This window comes from Eubalaena glacialis, chromosome 1, assembly GCF_028564815.1.
Source record: "Eubalaena glacialis isolate mEubGla1 chromosome 1, mEubGla1.1.hap2.+ XY, whole genome shotgun sequence".
In the NCBI taxonomy this organism is placed as follows: domain Eukaryota; kingdom Metazoa; phylum Chordata; class Mammalia; order Artiodactyla; family Balaenidae; genus Eubalaena; species Eubalaena glacialis.
This window is the reverse complement of record NC_083716.1, coordinates 187,767,820-187,793,346: the sequence shown is the minus strand read 5'-3', so window position 1 is coordinate 187,793,346 and position 25,527 is coordinate 187,767,820. Positions and strand designations below refer to the sequence as shown.

Genomic DNA, 25,527 nt, shown 5'->3' with positions numbered 1-25,527 from the left:
CCTTCTCTGGGCCCTTGCTGGTTTTGGCAAGCATTGAGCACGCTCCTGCTCCCAGGTCTTTTCATTTGCTATTTCCTTTGCCTGGAATTCTCTTCACCCCGCGTGGCTTATCCCTCACCATCTTCAGCTCCTGACTCACCGTTTTGGTGAGGTCTTCTCTGATTACCCTTTCACAACCGCACGGCAACCTCCCCTTTCTCCCTCTCAGCACACTCTCTATTTCTCTTCCCTGTTTTGTTTTTGACATAGCACTTACCGTTTTATATATATACACTTTCCCCCCCTTTTTAAACTTTGTCTGTCGCCTTGAACTGGAAAGTAAACGCCCTAAGGATAGGGATTTTTGTGTGCTTTGTTCACTGCTAATCCTAAGTATCTAAACCAATGTTAGTGAAATGAATTGGATCCCTGATTTCTAGGGGCTCATGATCAAGGGAGGTGACATACAAATAAAATGTGTGTCATTAAAAAAATTACAGAAGAAAAGACTGTCCCACATGAATACTTAAAATGACCTTTACCATTTGGGAATTGTGTGGCCAGGGAAAGAGTTCAGCAGAGGGCTAACGTGCTCCTAAAAAATGATAAAGGAATCAGGCAAGGGGTGCCAGCAATATCCCTGCAATATAACTTCACTCCCTCACCTCCTTGTGTTCCTTATAATTACTCTTCTTCATCACTAGGGAGATGAAGGCATGAAATGCTCATATAAAGACTTGTCATAAAGCACTCCGGTCTCAGTCCTAGAGAATCTTTAACATTCCTTACACACCTGCCCCTGAGTATCAGGACTTCTCTTGGTGACCAACAACGCTCAGTAACCTGTTCTCCATGGGTTTACCTCAATCCCCTCTCGGTGTGAGATGGGCCTGCAGCAGTAAGCAGCCAACATACCTGAATTTGCTTAGCCAACTTACGAAATACTCATGTTACAATGAGAAGGTGGAATTACGGAGCTTTTACCCTGTCACCTTTCAATTACACCTATTGGCTCAGGAATAACATGGGGCAATAAAGAAAAAAAAGTGACCTGTTTGATTCTTTGTCCTATTCTATTTCCCTTTCTCACAGAAGATAGAAGTGGGAAAGAAAAACAAAATGAAGAGATTTGGATAATATTTCAATGACTTTCAACACTCCAGGACTGCCCCCCCTTTGTACTACTATACAGTATACTTGTTCCTTTTCCCTAAAATATTTCTCTTAAAAGAAATTTTTTCAAAAGCTACCACTTTTTTCCTATTAGATATTCCTAAAAGAACACTGTAAGCAGATACATGTATTCCATTGTGTCTTTTTCCTTTTTACCAGTAAAAAGGAATAGGAGAAATATATCAATTAAGACAGTAATGATAATGGGAAATGATGTACATTTTGTAGGATAGAAAGCATTTTGGTATATTTAAGGACTTTTAAAATTACAAGATTAATTCATTCTCCATTTTAAACAAGTAGGCATTAAGTAGGTTATGAAAATAACCCATTGCTACTTCTCACATTTCAAGTTTACAGGAATATCACCTACCAAGTATAAAGCACTGAATCAGTATGATGGGGAATTAAAGAAGACGTGACTGATACGCTTTACATGGTCTCTGGATAACCTTATGGAGAAGATTACACCCATGATATAATATTCATTCATTCAGCAAACATATATCATGTTATATATTGGGCTGAGATACAGAGACAAGGACTATAGACATTATCCCCCAAAAGCTCACTATCCAGAAATATGTATAAAGTGTTAAACTGAATATAATAAAGTATCAAAATGCACACTAGAGACATTGGATATTCAGAGTAGTTTGAAAGACAGTAATTATTTTCAAAGCATCAAATAGTATTAAGAATGTTTAACATCATATAGATTAGATAAAACTTACCTAATTATTACACTAATATTTTCATAGCTAAATCAGCAGGGACATCTGTTTGATTTCTCATTCAGTAGAAAATGGATACACATTAGCAAAGATGTGTTCTCCTCTGCTAACAAGAGGGAAAAATCTATTTGGACAGGAAAAAAACTATTTAAGAATGTATTCATCTCTGCATGCATCACAGTGCCTGAAAGGACCTTCAATTAGCAAACTCTTAAAATTTGTAGAATAAACTCACAATGGAGGTCAGTTAAGGTGGTATATAGTATAACCACCCTCCGCCCTCCACCCACCCCATCCAAAAGAAAAAAAGAAAGAAAAAAGAATTCTTGCCCAGAAGGGCACCTGGTTTGTTTGCTCACACTTGGAAATATGTACATGCTTGAACTGCTTCTATTATTTCTGATGTTTGTACAGATGGTGTCTCAGAGAAACAGACAGACTGACAGACTGAAGGTACAGGATAGTAAAATGGAAAGGTTTCATCAAAAGAGCTGGACTTGAGATAAACTTTAGGAATTGGAAGATTTGGGGGAAAAACTGCTTTTAATGTTCTATGTTAAAAACACCTGCATAATTGGCTTTAGCCTCACTGGATTTCAGCAAGGTAACCTACAGATACAAAAGATCTAAAGTCAATTTATAGTTCTCTAAATGCACTCATTGGTAATATCTAGGTTGATTCTGTCTGACAAGGCTTTAACACCACTTATCCACACCAGTCCTAAAAATTCATTTCATAACCACTTTGAAAGGACTATCATTCCACTGTGTAGAAACATCCCATTGCGCACTGGAGCGGTTCACTTAAATCACTGAAGAACTTTACCAAAAAAAGGTTAACAAACTAGTTACAAAAAATTGATATTTCAAATAATGCCTATCTACTAAAAAGTAATTATGAATTATTTTTTATTATTTCGGTATTACTTGAAAAAACTTATTAATTGAAACATGAAACAAGGGATTTATTTACATATTCTATTTATCTAAAGTAAGAACCACTAACTGAAATATAAGTGGATAATTATTGTAGAATCATTAGCTCAACCCCTTCCAATCATTTGCAATGGTTTTATGAAAATTATTAATGCTTCAAATCATGCCATGATTCTGTCCAAAGACCATAATATGAATGTCAGCTGAAGACGTGCAAATGTACTGCATTAACATGACTAGGACACAGGTTACTATGTGATGCCACAGGACTGAAACTGACTTGAGTTTTACAATGCAGTCATTCTTGTATTGCTGTAAGAACACACATGGGCAAGTAGAGGACTGACTCCAAGTACACAGCACCTCCACGTCCTTATTAGAAAGAGTAACATACACACGGGCCAAATCAAACCTACGAATTTTATCCCTGTGACACGTTAGGATATCCTAGTTCAGGAAAAAAAAAAAAAAAAAAAAAGGCAATGTCTAGATAACTAATGTTATCTTCTTATTTTGAAAAAGGTCATCATTAAATGATTGATAAATTTATCAATATAAATCTTCTGATGTGGTCATGTGATGCACGGTTAAATAAATTTAAAATAACATCGTTTATCTCATTTTCCAAATTAAAAAAGGGAAGCCAGTGATATTAAAAGTATTCTTATGACAAATGTCTGAGACAGAAGATAAATAAACATACCTCGTATTCATTGGAATCAATTAATAAATGCTTATTTTGTAAGGTTCCATTTGAGACTAAAACAGAAGATTAAAATAAGGATTGACTAAAATGCAAAATTGTACTTTATCTTATAGATTACCTTTCAGAAGTTTTCTAATTTATGTATACCCGCTTTTACATATAAACATATATATATTCAATACTAACTGTAATGCTATAAACAAAAACTCTTAGCCTAGTGGTAAAGAATGGGGGCTGTACCTCTGCATCATACTGGCTGTGTAATCTGCATCAAGTTATTTAACCTGTCCGTGAATCAGTTCTATTCTGTCAACTGAGGATCATCAGAGTGTCTCTCTCCTGAAGCTTTTTGAGGGATAGTAAACGAGATGAGGCACCTCAGTAACTAAGTGGAGCCTGGCATGTAGTGGTCTGTGCACGGCATGGCCCCTCTGAGGGCACACGATCATAATTAGAACACTCCAGGCTCAACAGGGTACATGGTGCTATGGCCATTCTTGAATACTTACAACATTACATTTGGACTTGTAAAATTTGCTCTTAATGAATAAGAAAAAGTCTAGGTTTTAAAATATCACAATTTACATCTAGAACAAAGTTCCATGGGGAAAAAAAAACCTATCTGTAGTACACATGGATGGACATCTATGTAACTGGGAAGTGGATCAAAAATAGAAAAGATTTTTAAAAATTCAGAATTTTAAGAGAACCTAATAGTAGGAACCAAAATGATGACTTATTACTCAGTCCATTTGAAACTGTGGCCTGTTCCCGGCAAGAGAAAGTGGAACAAGCATAACAAATTTTATAAGATTAGAACGACTGAGTTTGAGGACTAAGGACTAATAGAGAACAGGGAAATAATGAAATTAACTTCTTTGAGTTTTACATAAGAGATGGAAGTGTCTTATTTAAGGCCACAAAGGTAGTTTGTGGAAGAATCACAAATATTTTTATGTCACCAGTTCTCTCCACTCTGTCCCAGGTGAGTATGGGACACAGCCTACAAGTAAGCAGTTTGGTGGTAGTAATTAGGCTGATAGCAAATGAAGGAAGTCAAAGGATAGCATCTCCAAACATCCTGATATTCAGTATGATGAAAGCTTTTCTAGGACTAAGAGATGTTTATTAACCTAGGATGCAGAATGTACAATATTGGAAGTGGGTCAAAACTACATTCTACAGCTCACCTACATAGAAATCCTTATAGCTTACATAAAAGATGCCCATTCTCATCACATTAACTTGAACTCCAGTACAGATTATTAGTTACTGCTTAAAATAGTCAAGGCTCAGAGGTTTTCATAAGCCTAAGCCTGTTTGGTGTACCTCTGTAACATGGAGAGATTCTTTTTGTTTTTTTTGGTGGGGTGTGGAGAGGCGGGTGTGTGTTAAGTGAAAGATAGATATAGAAGTGTAATTTTATTTTTACCCTGATTTAAGACTTCTACTGACAAATACTCAAGTAGGAGTCCATTATTCTTTGTGAGGGTATATACAACAAGAAATGTTTTACTTTATTATCTTGGAGCAATGTATTTTTATGCTAATAATTCCAGCCTATAAATTTTAGGGTGTTATTCTATTTCCATATTTAGGACTGGAGAAGATATTTGCCCATATTCCACAACTTTGGTTACATGACCAGAGAATTACCTCAATAACTATCCCAGTCATAGAAAAAAACATTCATACTCTGTTGACCAATCTGAATATTGAAAAATAAACTAGCTCCTGTAAGAAATCTAATATTTAATAATTATAACTAGAAAGAAGGAATTCATATAACCTATATTAAACCCTTAAAATTCCCTATTCTTTCAACTGAGAAATAATGCCACAACTGCACAGTAATCCAGCGTTCCAGTCTACCTTCAGGGCAGACAAGGGTTTCTGTGTTCATCTCTGCCTCTGCCTATATCTGTTGGACAAATGCATAATAAGAATGGTAACGCACACCAAAAACACCATGAAAATTCAAGAACAGGATTAGAAGTCAAAAATGCATGAAAGACACAGAAGGGTTACCAGATTAAAGTTATTTGACAATACTGCCCAATGGTGGATAGACCATTCTGGAAACAAAATCTCGTAAGCCAGGATTTCATGTTATTTTTAGCTCAAATATCATATTATCAAAGTAGAGCTTTATCTTTTTTTTGAGACCAATGGTTAAAAAACGCAGTTTTGTATATTTAAACTCATGTATTCTCTCATTAGGACTTAAAGGAAAAAAACTCTACACATTTATAAGATTTCAAATGTTTTCAATTTAATAAATGATTTATTTATACTAGTCCTCTGTAGTCAATCTTCATATCCACATTTTTATTTCATCAACAATCATCTCAGACACACCTTCTAACAAGACTGACTTAAAATATTACGACAGGAAACTATGCCTTCAGGAGCATGTTTATTGTGTTTGAGATGATACATCAGGTGCTCTCTGAGCTACAAAGGGTAAAAGGAAATCCTCTTGTTACAAACTGACAAAGGTAAAAGGTAAAACATTTTTCACAACAGCATGAACCACATACTCAGAAATAGATCTGGGTTTAATACAAATGACATAATTCCTAGTCATCTACGGCTACTATTATAACTTCATACAGATAATGAATTAGGCTAAAATGCACTATAATATTTGGTAGACTTCAGGACCAGTATCCTTAGTACATCACAAAATACATTTTGATATCCCAAAGAAGCAAGACTTGCAAGTAGGCGTTTTAAACGTAACTAATCTACAGCTACAAAGTTCTACTCTTGATAGCATTTACCTTTTTGGGGAGTCTCCCAGTCTCCAAAGGATAAAAGCAGAGAGTAGAATCAGTATAACATATACACAGAAGTCCGTATTGTAAAGGCTATAAAGATTTGCAGCACAGTGAGAAGATGCCTTCTGCGCCTTCACACTGCATACAAATTATGTGAATTATGTTGCATATCGCTTGGTCCACTGTCTGGCTATCCTGTCATGTTCTGCTCTGTTGGTCAAATACTGAGTGGCTATGCTTCCAACCAGAGGATCCGCTGGAAAAGTGGAAAGAACATTAAAAGATATTATATGGTGTCTTAAAGGTTCAGTTCTAATAGTCTACTGAATTGAAATGCTGATTTTTCAGCAGCTTCTTGATACATAATGGCTAATTTCTCAAAAGAAAAATGTTAAAGTAACATAATCATCTTTATATTTTAATATTCAAATTAGAAAAGCCTCTTTAAAAAATAAATGTTGAGTTAATAAATCTGATTTTTAAAAATGTGTATGCCTTTAATATACAAAAACTATTTTTCACTCTTAGCATTTTATTGAACAATAAAAGTGTGCTAGATGATTGTATTTGTTTTTCTACAGATATTTAAAAATTAATTTTTCCAAACTCGGATCCTATGATGCAATGCTATTCAGAATGAAATATTTCCTTCATTCTGTACAATAACACGACTTAAATCATTACCCTTACCTCCATTTGAAAGCTTACTTGCCATTTTGTTTTAAATAGTATTGAGTGAGAAATTGAATCTGAGATGTAAACTTTATTTTGAATTTATTTTTCAAAAAGGTGTACTATGTACTATGTACAACATTTGAAGTACACCAAACAACAGCCAGTAAAACGTAACGCTCTTTTCCCTCCTGACTCCAACTACTCAGAAGTTTCTCTTCCTAGCAAATAATTTATACCTGTTCACAGCATTTCTACCCAGAGACATTATACACATTTATAAGCATTTAGAATATTGTTACGCATGTGTGTTTTTTTCCAGTGCCTTGCTTTTTTACTTAACATATCTTAGAGAGTTTTCTCTATCCATTCACATAGAGCTACCTCATTAAGCTACATCCTCTATTAATGGATATGTAGGTTATTTACAATCTTTTGCTTTAATAAAAGATGCCACAATGAATATCCTTCTATATATCGTTCTATCTATCCTTCTATCTATCAATCAATCAATCAATGTATTTTGGGTATATGTATAACTGCTAGGCCTAATATAATAGTAATAACCTTTGGTGATTGATTAAATATTTAGAAAAAAATAAGCCAACTTCTTTAAAAAATGACCACTTAGTTAAGAGAGCATATGCGAAATCCCAGGTCTAAACATTATTTTTTCAAGTCAGCTACCCACATTAAAGATCATGTGTGGCAGTTAGGCATTTCTTCCAGATTACACACTAATGACTTTATCTCTGAGTTTTTATAATCATAATCTAGTCTAACTCTCTCATCGGCTATCATTTTAATATCGACTATTACCACACCTAATACAACCAACCATAATCCGAAAAGGAAGGGAGAACAAGAAGCCCATCATTACTGAGAGGCTGCGTTAAAGCACATGGCAGCATGGAAGGGGCAAGAGAAGGAGGCAGTGGTGTCAGAAACATTCCTTTACTTCCGTCAAAAGTGGTTTGTACAACTCCATTAATTTAGAAAACAGAGAGTCACCAATGACAGGGAGAAAATAATTATAGGGTAGTATGCCATTAACAAATTAAAGGAAGTTATTGTGAAACTTTTGGTCTATTCTAACTGAAATGGCATGGATAATTTCCTCAAAAAGTGTTTTATGCTGATCTTTCTACCAACAGCATTTACTTCTTAAATTCACTTTAAACTGAAAAAAATGCACTGTTTTTGTAGCCTCTTGTATGTGTTAATAAAAATCTGCTTACCAGGGTTGCAGTCTGTCAAAAGAGAACAAATTGACAGCAAAACCTTTGAAATAGTCAAAGCAGGACTCCAGTTGTCTTTAAGGATGTCCAGGCAGATGACTCCCTGACTATTGATGTTGCAGTGATAGATTCTTGTACGGAAAGTAACCTAAGGGCAGTGACATTAAAGACAGAAAGAAAATAAAAAGCTTTATTACCAACTAAAACTCTCACTAGCAAAAATGAAGTGGAACATATCACAGATCATAGCAAATAGCATATAATTTCATTGAAGAGCTAACAAACACTAGGTTTAAGTAATAGCAAAATTAAATGGTTTTATTTAATTCAGTTCAAAGAAATTTTGTTTTTACCCAGTAGAGCAGGAACTATATTGCTTTTAAACCAAATGAGTCGCTGAATTGTTTAAACAAATGATACGGTAATTCTATGAATGTATGTGTGGGCATGCACACATACACCACTATTTAAAGACAGGAAGTGAGGGAGAACAGAAACGTTTTGGTGCCAAAGGTAAGAGAAACTAGTGAAGAATTTTTTTAAACATAAAACTAAAGTTACATTAGTTTCTTAGTAGAAAAAGGTCACCAACTCAGCTAATCTCTTGCCATGTGTCCGAAACTACTGGAGAAGGTTGGTGAAATCACCAGCCTTTCTATTTCTCAGACTTTCATTTCCACAAATGGCTCACTGTCTTGTTAGACTAAGACAGTAAAATGAAACAAGTAAGGTCTTAAGCTACTGAATAAAGGAAACTATTATATCCTTGAGATATGTGAAAAAAGAGAATAAATCATAGAAACAAACACTCAACAGTTTCAAACAATCACAAACACAAATTGGGTGGTTAATTCTTAATTTGGAGTTGCAAAGAAAAAAGACAGTTCCTGATCCCTTGGAACTAGCAATGTACTGTGATCTCCCAAGTGGAGTCTGGGAAGAAAATATTTAAAGCACTCAAAAGTGTATTTCTGATAAGGATGCATAATTAAAAACAAGAAAGAAACCACTGGCATGGTGGGGAAGGAGGAGAAAGAGACCACAGTAGTACTCGTTTTATCCACAGTTTTGCTTTCCATGGTTTCAGTTTTGGACCCCTGAGGTCAACTGGGGTCCAAAAATATTAAATGGAAAATTCCAGAAATAAACAATTCGTAAGTTTTAAATTTTGCGCTGTTTTGAGTAGCATGATGAAATCTTGCACTGTCCTGCTCTACCCTGCCTGGGTGTCCAGCATAATCCTGCCCAGTCAGTCTACTAAGTAGCATCTTGGTTATCAGTTCAACTGCTGCAGTATCGCAGTGCTTGTGTTCAAGTCACCCTACTTTATTTGATAATGGCCCCAAAGCTCAAGAGCAGTGATGCTGGCAACTGAGATCTGCCAAAGAGAAGCTGTAAAATTCTTGTTTTAAGTGAAAAGGTGAAAGTTTTTGACTTTAAGGGCAGGAAAAAAAATTCTACACTGAGGTTGTTAAGATCTATGGTAAGAATGAGTCTTCTATCCATGAAATTGTAAAAGGAAAAAAACACTTGTGTTAGTTTTGCTGTTGTACCTCAAGCTGAAAAAGCTACAGGCATAAGTGCTTAGTTACGATGGAAGAGGCATTAAGTTTGTACAAGATATTTTGAGAGAGAGAGAGAGACCACAATCACATAACTTTTATTACAGTATATTGTTATAACTGCTCTAACTTTATTATTAGTTATTGTTAATTTCTTACTGTGCCTAATTTATAAATTAAACTTTATCATAGGCATTTATGCATCGGAAAAAATAGCATCATATAGGGTTCAGTACTATCTGTGGTTTCAAGAATCCACTGAGGGTCTTGGAACATACCCCCTGAGGATAAGGAGGGACTACTGTATATAACTCTAGAACTGTTCTAACACAGTACATACTAGTTACACAGAGCTCTTAAAATGTGGTTACAAGAATTAAGATGGGCTAAAAGTGTAAAATACATACCAGATTTCAAAGACTCAATATCAAACAGAATGTAAAATATGGCGTTAATGATGCTTCTATTGATTACATGTTGAAACGACGATATTTTTGGATACACTGGATTAAGTAAAATATTATTAAAATTAATTTCACTGTTTCTATAAAAAATTACACATGTAGCTTGCATTATATTTCTATTAGACAGCCCTGCTCCAGAATATGGGAATAATGTATGTTCATATCGTTGACAGCTGACTACTCAATAGATATGCATGGCTTACAAACGCAATTAATACTCTGATTCCTTTCAGCTTTCAATCAATGAACAGAAGAGAATTAAATTTCTATTGTTCTTCAAGAAGTTCAACACCTTATCTGAACTTCAAAAATAAGCAGAACTGTAGAGAAATAATTATACCTAAACCAAGATAACAGCAGAAGTCTTATTTCTTTTTCACTTGTCCAACTATAGATCTGAAGAATGCTTCATAATACTGCATAAGATATCTTAGGGAAGAGGAAGGAATCAACATTAAAGGGTTAGAAAATAAAGATATTGAGACCTTAGCAAAAAAATTAACATGCTAAATTAATAAATAGCCATCATATTAACCAAAATAATTATGACAAATCATATACAGAACTATACTAGTCAATCTCTATTTTCCATTAAAAGATTCCAAGAAAAATGTCTCTTCCTTTAACAAATTTTCCCGCATGTATAAAAATTATTTCATAAAAACTATATCTTGCAAACTTTTTTCTAATTTTGCTACCATGTTAAAACCAATTTCCAATATGAAAAATGATGAAAGTAGAAATAAGCCTCACTATAAATACAGTTATGTGCTATTTTGCTAAGGTTTTGTTTGCTATAATACAGAAAACTTAAGCACTGAAGGCAAACTGAATAGTTAATGATATACTGGCATTTAACATGTGTCATTTTGAATGTGAATACAATCTGCAGTATTATTAACATAAGGGTTTTGTCCCTTTCTTTGATTGATCTAGCAAGAGATACTCGACATACCCGAGAACATTAAATAAGACAATCATTTAAAGATCTTAGGTTCTGATGGGACCACACAGTAAAGCACTCAAAAACTGACAGCTGTAGTTGAGAGCCAATACCTCTAGGTGATAGGGAAACTTGGTATCTGCAATTTGAGGTAAATACCACTAGGTGGAACTGTTGTTACCTTGTTAGATAAGGGAGAAATGATCTGCCTTCAAAAGAAAAAAATCCTTTATTTTTACACACACACACAACAACACACATGCACGTGAGGCAGGCATTAAATCGCTACATATATTTTAAATAGTGAAGGGAACATAAGGAACTACGCTAAAAGTTAAGGGCTTGATAACACTTCTCCCTGACATGTCAGAAGTCTTTCTAACTACAGCATAATTATGCTCAGGCTTAATACTGATGGTAAAAACTGCTGGCCTGACCATTTTATTGGGAGAAGTCAGAGGAGGAAGCTATTCAAGTAACTGTTATGTTTAAGACTTGAAAAATAATTGCCAGTGATCACAAGACACAGCTCAACCCTTCTCGCTGCTATCCACCTAATTCACATTCAGAGACAACAGGAGGCGTAAGTCAGCCAGTCACCCTCACTTACATCATCATACTTACAGAGAGCACAAAATAAGTTTATTAAATAGTATTAGTTCTCTCTTCTGTGCTATAGGTTTCTAGTCTTTGCTCATCTATAAAGATAGGGTATTTAACACAAGATTCAAGTTACTTAACTCTTCTTTCCGGAAGCTGTCAGACAAATTTACTTTTTATCCCAACAGGTTTCTTAAGCAAGGTTCATAAGATACTTTTTCTCATATCATAAATCTAAAATTTATGTGCTTACTGATGTGCAAAGTGGCATACTTTTATTTACAATTAACAAACTCTCCGCTGGTTACAAAGTTATTTGTAAAAGACACAAATCAATTACTTCTAGTTTTAAAAATCCTTGGTTACATGAGAGTTTCTGTATAATCCATGAAAAACAATTAAATAAAAATAACTGCGTCCATCCCCTAGAATAAACTGACTGTGGAAAAGGATAAGTATTAAAGAATGCAATTCTAGGTTCTTACCTTTGGTGGCTTAAATGGATAATCAGATGAAAATGTGATATCCAGAAAAAACACACCACCTTCATATACAGAACCTGGTGGACCAAGTATAGTCGATCTCCATTCATAAATGTTATCTCCTTTAGGCCCAGCACTATTTAAAAGAAATTAAAAATCAATGTGTATATCTGTGATCAATGAATTTAACATCTTAAACCAATTAAGTATCAAAGGTAAATTAGCAAACTAGAACAAGAAGAGATAAGTGTAAAAGAAAATAAGTCTCAACCAACTTGTGCACGCATGTGTGTATAAACATATTTGGAAATATTTCTAACTTACAGAAAAATCACAAAAACAAAGAACACCTGTATAACTTTATCCAGAATCCCATTTTGCTCATTTGCTTTATCAACTCCCTCTCTCTCCCTCTCCATCTCCTCCTCTTAAAAAAAAAAAAAAACCCACACACACATACACACCACCACAACACACACACACACAAAGTGCTTTTTTTTCTGAACCATTTGAGAGTAAGTTGAATGTATCATGGCCCTTTCCCCATAAATATTTCAGTGTGCATTTTCTAATACAACTGCAATATAGCTACAATTTCAGTAAAAGTAAAATCTACACAATACCTACAATCTGCAAAATGTTATCAACTGAACCAATTACACCTTAGAAAAAAATCTTAATTTTCCTCCAGGTACAAGATCCCAGTCTTGGGATCGACCATCTATATATCCTGTGCCTTTAGTCTCCTTTAATATAGAGCCTTTTAGCCTTCCTTTGCCTTCTATAATATTAATATTTTTGAAGAATACAGCTTTTCTTTTAATAGAACGCTCATCATTTTGAACTCGTCTGATGTTTCCTTATGATTAGATGCAGGTAGTTCAGTCCTGGCTAGAAGAGAACGTAAGTGATGCTATGTTCTTCTCAGGGTGTCACATCCAGAGGCACACTGGTGATGTTAATTTTCACTATCCAGATCAAGTGCTGTCCAATTTTCCTACTGCAACCAATAAGCAACCTTTGCAAATACCCCACTCTTCATCAGAATTTCGCCCCTAGATTTAACATCGACTTGTGATTCTTGGCTAAACTAAACCTTACTATGATAGTGATAAAATCATAATTTTTCCAACGTCAGCATTTCCTCCACATTTACCAGCTGGCCCCTGAGCCCTCTCTTCTCCTGATTCTATGAATATGTATGTGTATTATTGGTGAGGTCTCATGGATTCCTATCTTTTTTCCTAATGATTTAGAATTCTTACTGAATTTAATTATTTTGATACTCAAATCACCCCAGATTTGGCCACTGGGAACACCTTCAAAATGACCCTGTATCCTTGTGATAGGCCACCATCATTTTTTTGAACACTTCCTTACTTTCTGGCCTAACGATATGTTCCAGGCTCCCATCCTTGGAATCTGCCATTTCTTCAAGGAGCCCTGGTTCCTTTTAGTGGGAATGTTGTTCAAGGTCTGAGTGCTAGGTGCTACTAAACCCCAAGTACATTACACTGTGTTCAACACCATCATTTCATTTATAAACTACAATGAGAGATAATTCAAAGTCTAAACTCACAGTTATTTGTTAGTAAGACACATCCAATACCCCTTAAACCCTTTTCAAATTTACCTTACAGACTTCCATTTTTCTCTAACCTTTACACTATAGACTAACTTGACTTTCTGCACTAAGATATGTATAAAGTTTTTCTTCTTTTAAAATGACCATCAATTTAAAAATGATCTGCATGTTTGATTTAAAATAAGTGCAGGGCTTCCCTGGTGGTGCAGCGGTTGAGAATCCGCCTGCCAATGCAGGGGACACGGGTTCGAGCCCTGGTCTGGGAAGATCCCACATGCCGCGGAGCAACTGGGCCCGTGAGCCACAACGACTGAGCCTGCGCGTCTGCTGCCTGTGCTCCGCAACAAGAGAGGCCGCGAGAGTGAGAGGCCCGCGCACCGCGATGAAGAGTGGCCCCCGCTCGCCGCAACTAGAGAAAGCCCTCGCACAGAAACGAAGACCCAACACAGCCAAAAATAAATTAATTAATTAATTAAAATAAGTGCAAACCAGCATTGATAAAGCAACCACATTAATTACAATAGGACATTCAGGTATACGTTAAATGATTTAACTATAGCTTATTAATTCTGTAAAACATACACTGCAGACTGTAAACATCAAGTAGGCGATGCTATCAATAATCACTGACAACAGTTCATACAGAAAGGGTGGAGAAAACTTGACGGTACAATCAAAATGTTTACAGGATGTTTCAAAAACCTATTTTTAAGGCAGATATATATGAACTATAAAATCTTACTTTTATGGCCTATTTAGGGAAAATGCACTTTTGAAAAATACTATTTTCTAAGTTTTAAGTATACACAGCAACTGGAACTAATTACAGTAATGGCTCATTGTTCTGTCATCGTCTGAGAATCAGGTATATTCCCCAAGGGAATTTTCACTGTAACTAAAAGCATACAAAATGAAGTACCAATTTTGTTTAAAAAAAGGAGAAGTTTAAACTGATTCAATGGCATTTCCTTTTCTAAGTTAATTTTTCCCTTGATGACTCAAAGTAATCGTTATAAAACTAAATTATAGTATGAGACTTTTATAGTACAGCTGCTATACTAAAATGTTTTAAACTACACATGTCACACACTGATGATAATAATGATGATGATGATGATGATGATAATAACAACAGCAGCTAAGGTTTACTCCATAATAAGCCAAGCATTTGTCAAAGCACCATAGTGCATATCTCATTTAATTCTCCTTACAAATCTATGAATTAGGTACTATTATTATATTCCGATTTTTAGATGAGGAAACTAAAGTTCAGAGAGTTAAATAACTTTCCACACATCCCACAGCTACAAAATACTCAGAGAGAATTTGGACAAAGTCTGAGTAAATCTCTATTGACTTCAACAGTTTTGCTATATTTATATTCCCTCTTATAATTTCAGTGCTACTATGTGTAATTTAATCTCCAGTCAAATTTTGCAAATACTTACTTGGGTAGGAACCCAAGGAGAGCAACTCTCCAAAGAAACCAAATTTCCTCGGTGATATTCTTTGGTTCTTGGCAGAAGAACTATGTTATGCTTCAGATGGCTGGGGATTACTATATTTTAATGAATCACAGAATTTCAGCATGAAAAGGATCTGGTTGAAGCCAAACCCCTCCTATTACACTTGAAGAAACCAATTCACAGAAAGTAAGCGATCCATCTTAACTCCCCTCTGCCAGTTGGTAGAAGAGCTGGAATTCCCACACCAAGTTCTTGGTTCTTAAATTTGCTGTCTTCTCAGTTATGCTATTCTGCTACAAGACACTAAGGATATGGTTATTGCAGCAGGATATGAAATGTGACTTTCCCTACTGTTTTGGAGTAGACCTAGCAGGGTTGCAGCTTATGGCTGTGTTCTAAGGAACCTAGCCTAAGGTGAGTTAGGGCTAAAAATCCACCTCTTGTTGGCTGCCTTGTCTGGAATAAGAGTCTCCATTTTCCTTCTCACAAAGATGTCACCTGCTAACCAAGATGGGGGGCTGGGGGTGGTAAGGAGGGGGTGTGCGGGTGTGCTGGAGGCACGACTGACTCCACCCTAATTCAAACGTAACATTTTATAGGCTAGTAATTGACCTGCCACTGAGGCTTCACAGCTGAGTAGAAAATGGGTGCTAAATGCTGACAATCTCAAGGTAGGTGCTAGCCACACCTTTTCACTAGTTCTCAATCTTCTTTCTCTTTTCCAAAAAGACAACACTCCAGCAATTCTACACTCCATCCTGGATCATCTATTTTTCCCTCTCTGGTGAATCATGCCCACAAGAATACTACAGTGCCATTTCCCCAATCTTTATTTAAAAACTAACCACGATTCCTCTACCCCTTCCAGCTCTCATTTCAATTACCTCTAACAGGCTCTTACTCCCCGACACTCCACTGAAACAGCTCTCATCCAAGGTCACCAATGACCTCATCACTAGACTCGATGCTCATTTCTCAATCTTCATCTTATTTGACTGGCCCAGCAACATATGACACAGTTGGTCACTTCTTCCTCCTTGATATACTTTCTCTGCTTTGTTGCTAGAACAACATACTTACTGGTTTTCCTCCTAACTTTCTTGGCCTCTCCTTCTCAATCACTATTGCTGTTCCTTATCTCCCTAACCTCTAAATATTGCCAATCTTCCAGAACTCAGTCCTTAAACCTCTTCTCCTAACTACATCTACTCTTTTGTTGATCTCCTGCAGTTTTATGGCTTCCAATAGCATCAGTAAGCTCTGAACCTACAAACCTGTATCTCTAGCCTACATTTCTATACTAAATTCCAGAGCTATACATCTAAATGCCTACTAAACCCTCTTTATTTTGAAATCTAATATTTTGTATCCAGTAATTTTGAAAAGTTTAACATGCCCCAAACTGAATCCCAGATATTCCAATTCCTCTTACAAGCTTCCCTAATTCAGCTAATGGCAACTCTTTAGTTCCTCAGGGCAAACACCTAGACCTCACCCTTGACAACACTCTTTCTATCCCACCTCCTGTAAATTCCACTGGTTTTATCTTCAAAACATACCTCAAATTCTACTACTTCTCCCTACTCCTACCGCCTCAACCTTCATTGAAAACACCAGCATTCTCTGTCTGGTTAATTACAATAGCCTCCTTGCTTCCACCTGAGACCCTAAGCCCCACCGCGGTAGTCTATTCTCAATGACAACCAGGCAGAGCGATAAGTAAATCAGATCACGGAACTCTGGTCAAAACCCTCCAACGGCTTACCTCCTTATTCTGTGTTAAAGTCAAAGTCTTCTGACCTATAAGGCACTGTATCATTTGCTGCTACCATCACCACTACCACCCTTCTTATCTGCTCCTCCTTTCCTTGCTCAACTGGCTATAGCAACCTGTTTCTCCAACTAAAATGTACATTTCCACCTCAGGGTCTCCGCACCAGTGTCTCTGCCTGGAATGCTCCTCCTCAAGATATCCACATGGTTTGCGCCACGACCTTCTACAGGTCTTTCTTGGCTCAAAAGCCACCTTCTCAGCGAGGCCTTTCTTGGCCACTCTATCTAAAATGTCACACACAGTCTCCACACATTTCACCTGCCTTTCTATTTTTTCTCCATAGCATCTATCACTCTCTAACATGTATTTTATCTATTTATCTTACTTATTATTGTCCGTCTCCCACTAGAAATGGAAGCTCCATGAGGCTGCAAGATGTGGACCAGGCTCTTCAACTTACGGTGAAATGGGCTTTTTATGCCCTGAAAATCAGATGTATTTTAATAACTCAAAGTGACTAAAGAGTTGTGGGATCTGCCCAAGGGGAGAGGAAAGAGAGATCTCATGGAGCAGCGGGCCCCATCCTTTTTGGCACCAGGGACCGTTTGCGTGGAAGACGATTTTTCCAAGGACCGGGGGTAGGGGGGATGGTTTCAGGATGATTCAAGCGCATTACATTTATTGTGCACTTTATGTCTATTATTATTACATCAGTTCCATCTCAGTTCATCAGGCATTAGATCCCGGGGGTTGGGGACCCCTGTCATAGAGCATGTTTAATGGCAGAGGAAAGGGAAAAGAGGCAAGGGGGAAGCAGAAAGGGAACTTTTTCTTAAATGGGAATCCCCTGCTTTTAAAAAATTCACTTTATGCCACTTTGCTCTTACGAAAGACTTACATTAGTACCTGTTTTCACCAACCAAAAGAGATCTAAAGAAGATTTTCGCTTTTACAAAAACAGGTGAAAAGCAAAAACAGCGTTCAGTCTGTTCTGAAGTGAACATTTTAGAGGCAGGGAGAGCGGCACTGCCAAGCTCCTTCTCCGGGAACTACACTCAGCATCTCAGCATCAAGCCTCCGTAGCTTTGAACTGTGTGTCTGTGAGCATCTGTGCTTTATCTCGATTTATTTTGTGCAGCCATTAGCAAGATGTGTCATAAGGTAATTGCTTCTTCGCTTTACATCATTTAGGCGTACAAAAGGTTTTATAGGAACACTCTACTTTCAGATAGTGGGGTAAACATGTATTAATTTCATAAGAAAGGGTTAATTTACTTAGTAATTTACTTCACTGATACAGCAGAGGTAAAATTCATTCCAGTTCTGAGTCAAATTATGAAAAAGCAGAGACAAAGTTAACAGGGACTTTGTTTACTGCAACCTCAATATTTTGCTAATGCCAAAAAGAAAGATCAATTGTTAAATTCCAGAATTGAGGACGTAAATTTTTGTTTAAATACCACCAAGAAAAAGAGTAGTACTTTTATTTTACTGTTTTTCCCCTGCAAACATTACTTTCCTCCCTTTAAATACCATGTTTCCCATAAGCTATTATAGCTTCTGCACAAAACAAACAAAAGTAAAAAGCAGGCAGAAAGTTTAGATAGAGTGACAAACTTGCACCTGGGAATTTTCTGTTACTAGCTGCTCTTATTGTTAATGAGTAACAATATTTTAAACATTAGCAGCAAGAGGACTGATCTTAGCAAAATCCATTTTCTCATCACTTGAATATTCATTCAGCAATTACTGTTACTACAAGGGTCATAAACACTAGCCTTTTACAGCACTGGAGTGATTTCCCACAAGAACTCTCAAATGCTTAATTTAATAACAGATTCCAGTTTACAAATATCCTTTTTTTAACACAATGCTTTTTTATACAATTTTTAAATCCCATACTAAGCCAAATGCAAAGATTTACACTAAAATCTGTATGGTTTTTATCCCTATGGCAATCTTAAGAAGAGCTGAATTAAATTCAAGGAGAAAAGAATATAACATATGTCTGACTTAAGACGGACATAACTATGAAAAGTGGTGTAATGGTGAGTGTCCCATTCTAAACCATTAAATTGTTAAAATATACCTGTGTGTGTAGTGTGCATTTTTTAAAAAATTACTAATACAAAGTCCTTATTTAAGCATGGGTTTAATTTTACGGCTACAGAAATGAAAGAGCTTGAACTAAGATGCCATATTGGTATAACTTCAATAGACCTTATCCACCATGACTAAATTTTAAAATACTATATATTAATATAAAATCTGTTAAAATACAAATAAAATCAAAGAAGAACTAAATAAATGGAGAATACTATATGTTCATGGGTAAGAAAACTCAATACTGTCAAGATGTCAGTTCTTCCCATCTACAGATTCAATGCAAACTCATCAAAATCCCAGCCAATTATTTTGTGGATATCAACAAACTGATTAGAAAGTTTATATGGAGAGAAAAAGATCCAGAATAGCCAACTCAATATTGAAGGAGAACAAAGTCAGAGGACTGCCAGTATCCAACTTCAAGACTTAACTATACAGCAACAGTAATCAAGACAGTGTGGTATTGGCAAAAGAATAGACAGATCAATGGGACAAAACAGAGCGGTCAGAAATAGACCCACATAAATAAAGTCAAGTGATCTTTGACAAAGGAGCAAAGGCAATACAATGGAGCAAAGACAGTCTTCTCAAAAAATGGTGCTACAACAACTGGACACCCATATGTTAAAAAAATGAAATTTAGACACAGACTTTACACCCTTCACAAACATAAACTGAAAATGGATCACAGGCCTAATATAAAATGTAAAACTACAAAACTCCTAGAAGATAATATAGGAGAAAACTTAGTTGCCCTTGGGTATGGTGATGCCTTTCAGATACAGTACCAAAGACACAATACAGGAAAGAAATAATTGATAAGCTGAACTTCACTAAAAGTAAAATATTCTGCTCTGCAAAAGACAACGTCAAGAGAATGAGAAGACAAGTCACAGACTGGGAGAAAATATCTGCAAATGACACATCTGATTAGGACTGTTATCCAAGATACACAAAGAACCCTTAGAACTCAAAGAAAATATGAACGACCTAATTAAAAAATGGACAAAAGACATGAACAAAGATACCGCATCAAAGAAGATACACAGATGGCAAAAGAACATATTAAAAGATGTTCAACATCACATTTTGGCGTGGACTGAGTGTTTGTGAGTTGTCTCCCATCCACCCCCAAAGTTCATGTTGAAATTCCAATGCCTGACATGGTGGTATATGTGTGTGTGTGGGGGCGGGGGGTGGCTATGGTAGGGAATTAGGTCCTGAGAATGCAGCCCTCAGGAACGGCATGAGTGAGTGCCCTTATAAAAGAGACCCCCAGAGTTCCCTTGCTCCCCCTGCTATGGAAGGACACAGTGAGAAGACAGCCATCCACGAGCCATGAAGCAGATCCTCATCAGGCACCAAATCGGGAACTTCCCAGCTTCCAGAACTGTGAGAAATAAATTTCTGTTGTTTATAAGTCACCCAGTCTATAGTATTCTGTTAGAGCGGTCCAAATGGACTAAACATCATCAGGGAACTCCAAACTAAAACAACAAGACATCGCTACGCACCCATATGAATGGCCAAAATCCAGAACACCGACAACCCCAAATACTGGTGAGGATGTGGAGCAACAGAATTCTCATTCATTGTTGGTGGGAATGCAAAATGGCAGAGCCGCTCTGGAAGATAGTTTGCCGGTTTCTTCCAAAACTAAACATACTCCTACCATACAACCCAGCAACTGTGCACCTAGGTACTTAATGAACTGAAAACTTATGCCTATACAAAAACCTACAAACGAATGTTTATAGCAGCTTTATCCATAATGGCCCAAACTTTGAAGCAAACAAGATCTCCTTCAGTAAGCGAATGGATAAATAAAGTGATACATTCAGATGGTGGAACATTATTCAGCAGTCAAAATAAATAAGCTATCAAGGCATTAAAAGGCATGGAGGAAACGTAAACGCCTATTACTAGAAGCCAATCTGAATCATACATACTGTATGATTCCAACTATATGACATTCTTGAAAGTTAGAACTATAGAGATTGTAGAAAGATGAGTGGTGGCTAGGGTTTAATGGGGAGGATGGGGTGAATGGGCAGAACATACAGGATCTCTAGGACAGTGTAACTATTCTGTATGATACTACCATGGTGGATCCATGTCATTATACAGTCATCCAAACCCACAGGATGCAAAACACCAAGAGTGAAGCCTAACGTAAACTAAAGACGCTGAGCGATAACAGTGTGTCAAACGCAGGTGCATCCACGGTAGCAGGTGCACTGGCGTGGTGTGAGGTGCTGGTAGTGAGGAGGTGTGCGTGTGGGGCAGCAGGTACACAGGTAGGTACTCCGTACTTTCTGCTCAATTTTGATGTGAAGCTAAAACTGCTCTAAAAATAACATTTATTAATTAAAAAAAATACAAATGAAGTTTAGAACAAGTAAATGTTTCCATATTAAAGCAAAAAGTACTAACTGTTTCTTTAAGTGTTGGTTTATAGAAAGAGTTTGAAACACAATAATGTGTTTTAAAATCAGGTAATTTGGAACTTTGGATCACATTTTAACCACAGTAATATAAATGGTCGTTTCAATGCTGGCTCACAAGTCAATTTAAACCATTTCCCCCATAACTTTAAGTGAGGTACCATGTATGTGAAGATCCAGACTTTTCTTTTACTAATGGAGACATCAAGAATACCTATCCTCCCCTCCAAACTGCTAATGCAAACACCCATCACCCTTTCTCCTCTTAGTCCCTTCTACTGTCTCTTGGCTGAAGCCTATGGAGTTCTACCTTCCCTGTGACACAGGAAGGTGGAGTTGGGGGAGAAGGTATGTGTGAACTAGACTAAACAACCTTTGTACTGGGAAAATGTGTCCCAACAAGAACAGCAGCTGCAGCAACAGCAGCAACCATGTGCACTGACTGAGCATTTGTATGTTGCCAGGAGTCACTACATTAAATGCTGTCTATCTCATTTAATCCTCACAGTAATACTATGAGATAGACGCTGTAACTATCCCAGCTTCCCAGATGAGAAAACCAAGGCTCACAGCAGTTAAATAGCTTCCCCTAAATTCTCATGGCTAATAGGTAGGCAGACACAGTCAGTCTATCTAGAGAGAATACAATCTTAACCATATCTTTATTAATTTCTTTCCGAACTTCAATTGTTTTATAAGTGAAAAGGTCTATTCCTGACTGCTTTGGGAAAAGTTTTATTTCTCTAGGTTGAAAGTAATTAGGAGATCATTTATTAGGGAAATATAAGACAATGGGAGAGGGGAAATGGCTTAGGAAACAATACAGGCAAATAATTCCACTAACTACAAAATAGACGTAGAAATCTGCTAGCAGTTCACAATTATCTTCCCATTCCCTGCCCCCAGAACGACCTCTTTCTGGTAAACTTAAGGCCTTAGGAAGTCTGTGGTACATATTGCTTATTAAGCCATACACTGTGCCTTATGGAGCATATGGATTCACTTTGAACCTGAAATATGTATTTGAGCCTTTGCAAAATTTTGCATAGTTTCCACAAGATGAGTCAATGGAGAAAACAGAAACAAATTCATTCATGTATTCATTAAAGATATGAGTGTCTACTATTTTGTGCTGAGCACCTGTGCAGGAAACTAAAGATATAAAGGCCACTGCCTCCAGGGAGATTACTGCCTACCTGGGTATATAGTGATTAGTCAAATGCTAGCACACACACAAATGCAGCAGAAAATGTGCTACAAAGGAGAGGTATATGTACTTTGCTGAGTGACAGGAAGATGTGACCTAGTCAGGAAGTTCAGGGAAGATTCACAGAGTTAACCAATGTTTGAGATGATATTTGAAACACTAAGTGGGAGTTAACTAGGAGAAGGTAAAAGGGAAGAGCTGGGGAAGACTGAACAGCATATGTAAATGCCCTGAGGTAGTAAGGAGCAAGGTGAACGGCAGCGCCTGGAAGTTAAGTCTAGTGTGGTAGACGCAGAGAGAACTGGGGGGTGGGGTGCAGTAAGAGAGGAACTGAAGAGGGAATTAGTAACAAATATCCGTGCAGGACCCTGTTAGGCTATATTAAAGATCTTGTCTTTATCCTAAAAGCAACAGGGAGACATCAAAATATCTTAAGCAGGGAAGGGGGTCGCACTAATATTTACATTTTGAAAACATTCCTTATATTGCTGTGTGGAAAATGGTCTGGAAGAGGACCAGAGAGGCTATGTCAGTGGACTACTGTGATAATTCAGGTAAAGATTATGGCAGACTGGACTAAGGTAATATCAGAGATAAAGGGAAGAGGATGGATTTGAGAGGGATTTAGGAAGTAAAAAATCAACCAAACTTATGTTTTTGGAATATGGGAGGTGAGGGAGAAGGAGATATCAAGAATAGTTCATAGTTTTCCGGACTGTACAACTGAGATGGATACAGATACCTTTTACTAAGATAGAGACAATGGAAAAGGAGCTGGTTTTGGACACACTAGGATTAAGCTGCCTTTGAGATACACAAGAAATAAATATGTCAATGACGTGTGTGTGTGTGGCGGGGAGAGGTGGGCTGTAGATATAAATTTGGGAGACCTTGGTACACAGGTGGTAACTAAAATCCTGCAGATGGAATGAGCCAGACTGTGGAAAGAATACAGAGTGAGATGAGGAGATGACACCTGGGATGAGAGAACCGCACATAAGTCATGATAATATATGGCAGACCTGTGACAGGTGTGTAATAGAGGGACAAAAAAAGTAAATGGGAGCAAAGCAGAGGAGAGATTAATTACATGAAGAGATATGGGGGAAAGCTGGGTTTGAAAAGGATGTTATAGACTAAGGAAGACTTCATCTGGTAAGGACATGGGGATCATACCAGCTCACCGTGAGGAAAATAAAAAAGTAATTTGGAAAGATCTCTAAGACATATGTTAAATGGGGTTGGTGGGGGAACAAAAAAGAAGAAACAGAAAGAAAAAGGAAGGTACAGAACAGTGGATATGAAAAGCTATCTGCACGTGTATGCTGGCAATATAAACAGACTCTTTCTGGAAAGATACACAAGAAAATGGTAATAGTGGTTTCCTCTAAGAATAGTTCTCTACAGTAGAAAGAAAACCTACTTTTCACTGTATACTCTCTTCTATTCTATTCTGAATTGTTCACTATGTATAAAAAAAAAGTATTTTTTTTACTTGTTTCTTAATTTAAAAAGTAAGGGGGGGGTGGGGAAAACAACAGAAAACCCAGTGAGTAAAGCACTAAGGCCACAGGAGAAAATCTAAACCATAAAGGTTTTTAAATAGGCAGAGTGAATTTGTATGACATGCTATGTTATCCTCAATCCTAGCACTCTGGCACTAGAGATTCCCTAATTCTGGAATAACAAAGATTTAATAACAGCTTTTAGATATCTTAGGTAACATCCTTTCCCCTATTCTTTGCACATTATAAAGTTTAGAGCTCATCCAAAATTTAAGCCATTTTGCCAATGCATTGTAAATCTGTATCACAAGTCAACCATATTTGACAGGATCATGTCATTTTAATTTACCACCTTCTACTTTAAGACAGACTATGACTGGGTAAAATACAACTAACAAGCTGATAAATGTACCAAGCTCTAGTCTAGTTTATCATGAAGCTTAAACTAAGCACAAACTCTAAAAGTACCTGTTGGTTTTTTTAGTTTTTCTATATGTTTTGTTTTGAAGTTTGATTTGAGAGCCAAGTATGAATTGTGTTGTGTGCCGCATCTTTGTTCAAAACTTAATAATCCACACTGAATCCCTGACCTGCAAAAAACTTTCAAAATTAAATAAATCTATTTCCTGTTTATGTTCTGTTTTATGGAAGATCTTTTTCCTTAGCAGATAATGTAATTATAAAGCTTTATAATATAGGTAGTACATATAGGTATAAAACAGTAAGTGAGGTACTCCCAAAACTCAGGGCTAATGATTCATTTTTGTAACATTTACTGAGTAACCACTATATGCTGGGCACTGTTAGGTACTGAAAATAGAGTGATGAACAGAATAGACATGACCTCTGCCCTCACAGAGTTATACAAATACTAAACAAACACCACAAAATTATTAACATGAAATAATACTGGATAAATGCAAAGTCACTTACATAAGCGGAATATCTCCCAAAAAGAGTATAGGAAAAAGAGTACTTAACAAACTGATCCTTTGTTTTTTTTTGTTTGTTTGGTTTTTTTTGTCCTAACACATCTAAGGAGTGGGTTATACTCCTGTCAGTTGACACTGGTTCACTCCAGTAATAAGGGGAGAGGGAGGGAAGGAACAGTGTGGAGAAAAACTCCCAGGTGATTTTAGTAAGCAACCCTCTTAAGAACTACTAAGCTGCT

General features: G+C 36.6%; 1 protein-coding gene across 5 annotated transcripts in view; it reads right to left on the bottom strand.

Annotated features, from left to right (window-relative positions):
• Positions 1-5,929: 5,929 nt before the first annotated feature.
• Positions 5,930-25,527, bottom strand: part of UBE2E3 (ubiquitin conjugating enzyme E2 E3) — an 89,384-nt gene continuing 69,786 nt past the window's right edge. For all 5 annotated transcript variants that reach the window (XM_061202790.1, XM_061202772.1, XM_061202756.1 and 2 more), the window contains exons 4-6: positions 12,273-12,405; positions 8,219-8,366; positions 5,930-6,564 (exon numbers count right to left, since the gene is read on the bottom strand). In XM_061202790.1, coding sequence (XP_061058773.1) covers positions 6,467-6,564; positions 8,219-8,366; positions 12,273-12,405 — 379 coding nt within the window. In that variant the 3' untranslated portion in view covers positions 5,930-6,466. The remainder of the gene's footprint in view (positions 6,565-8,218; positions 8,367-12,272; positions 12,406-25,527) is intronic.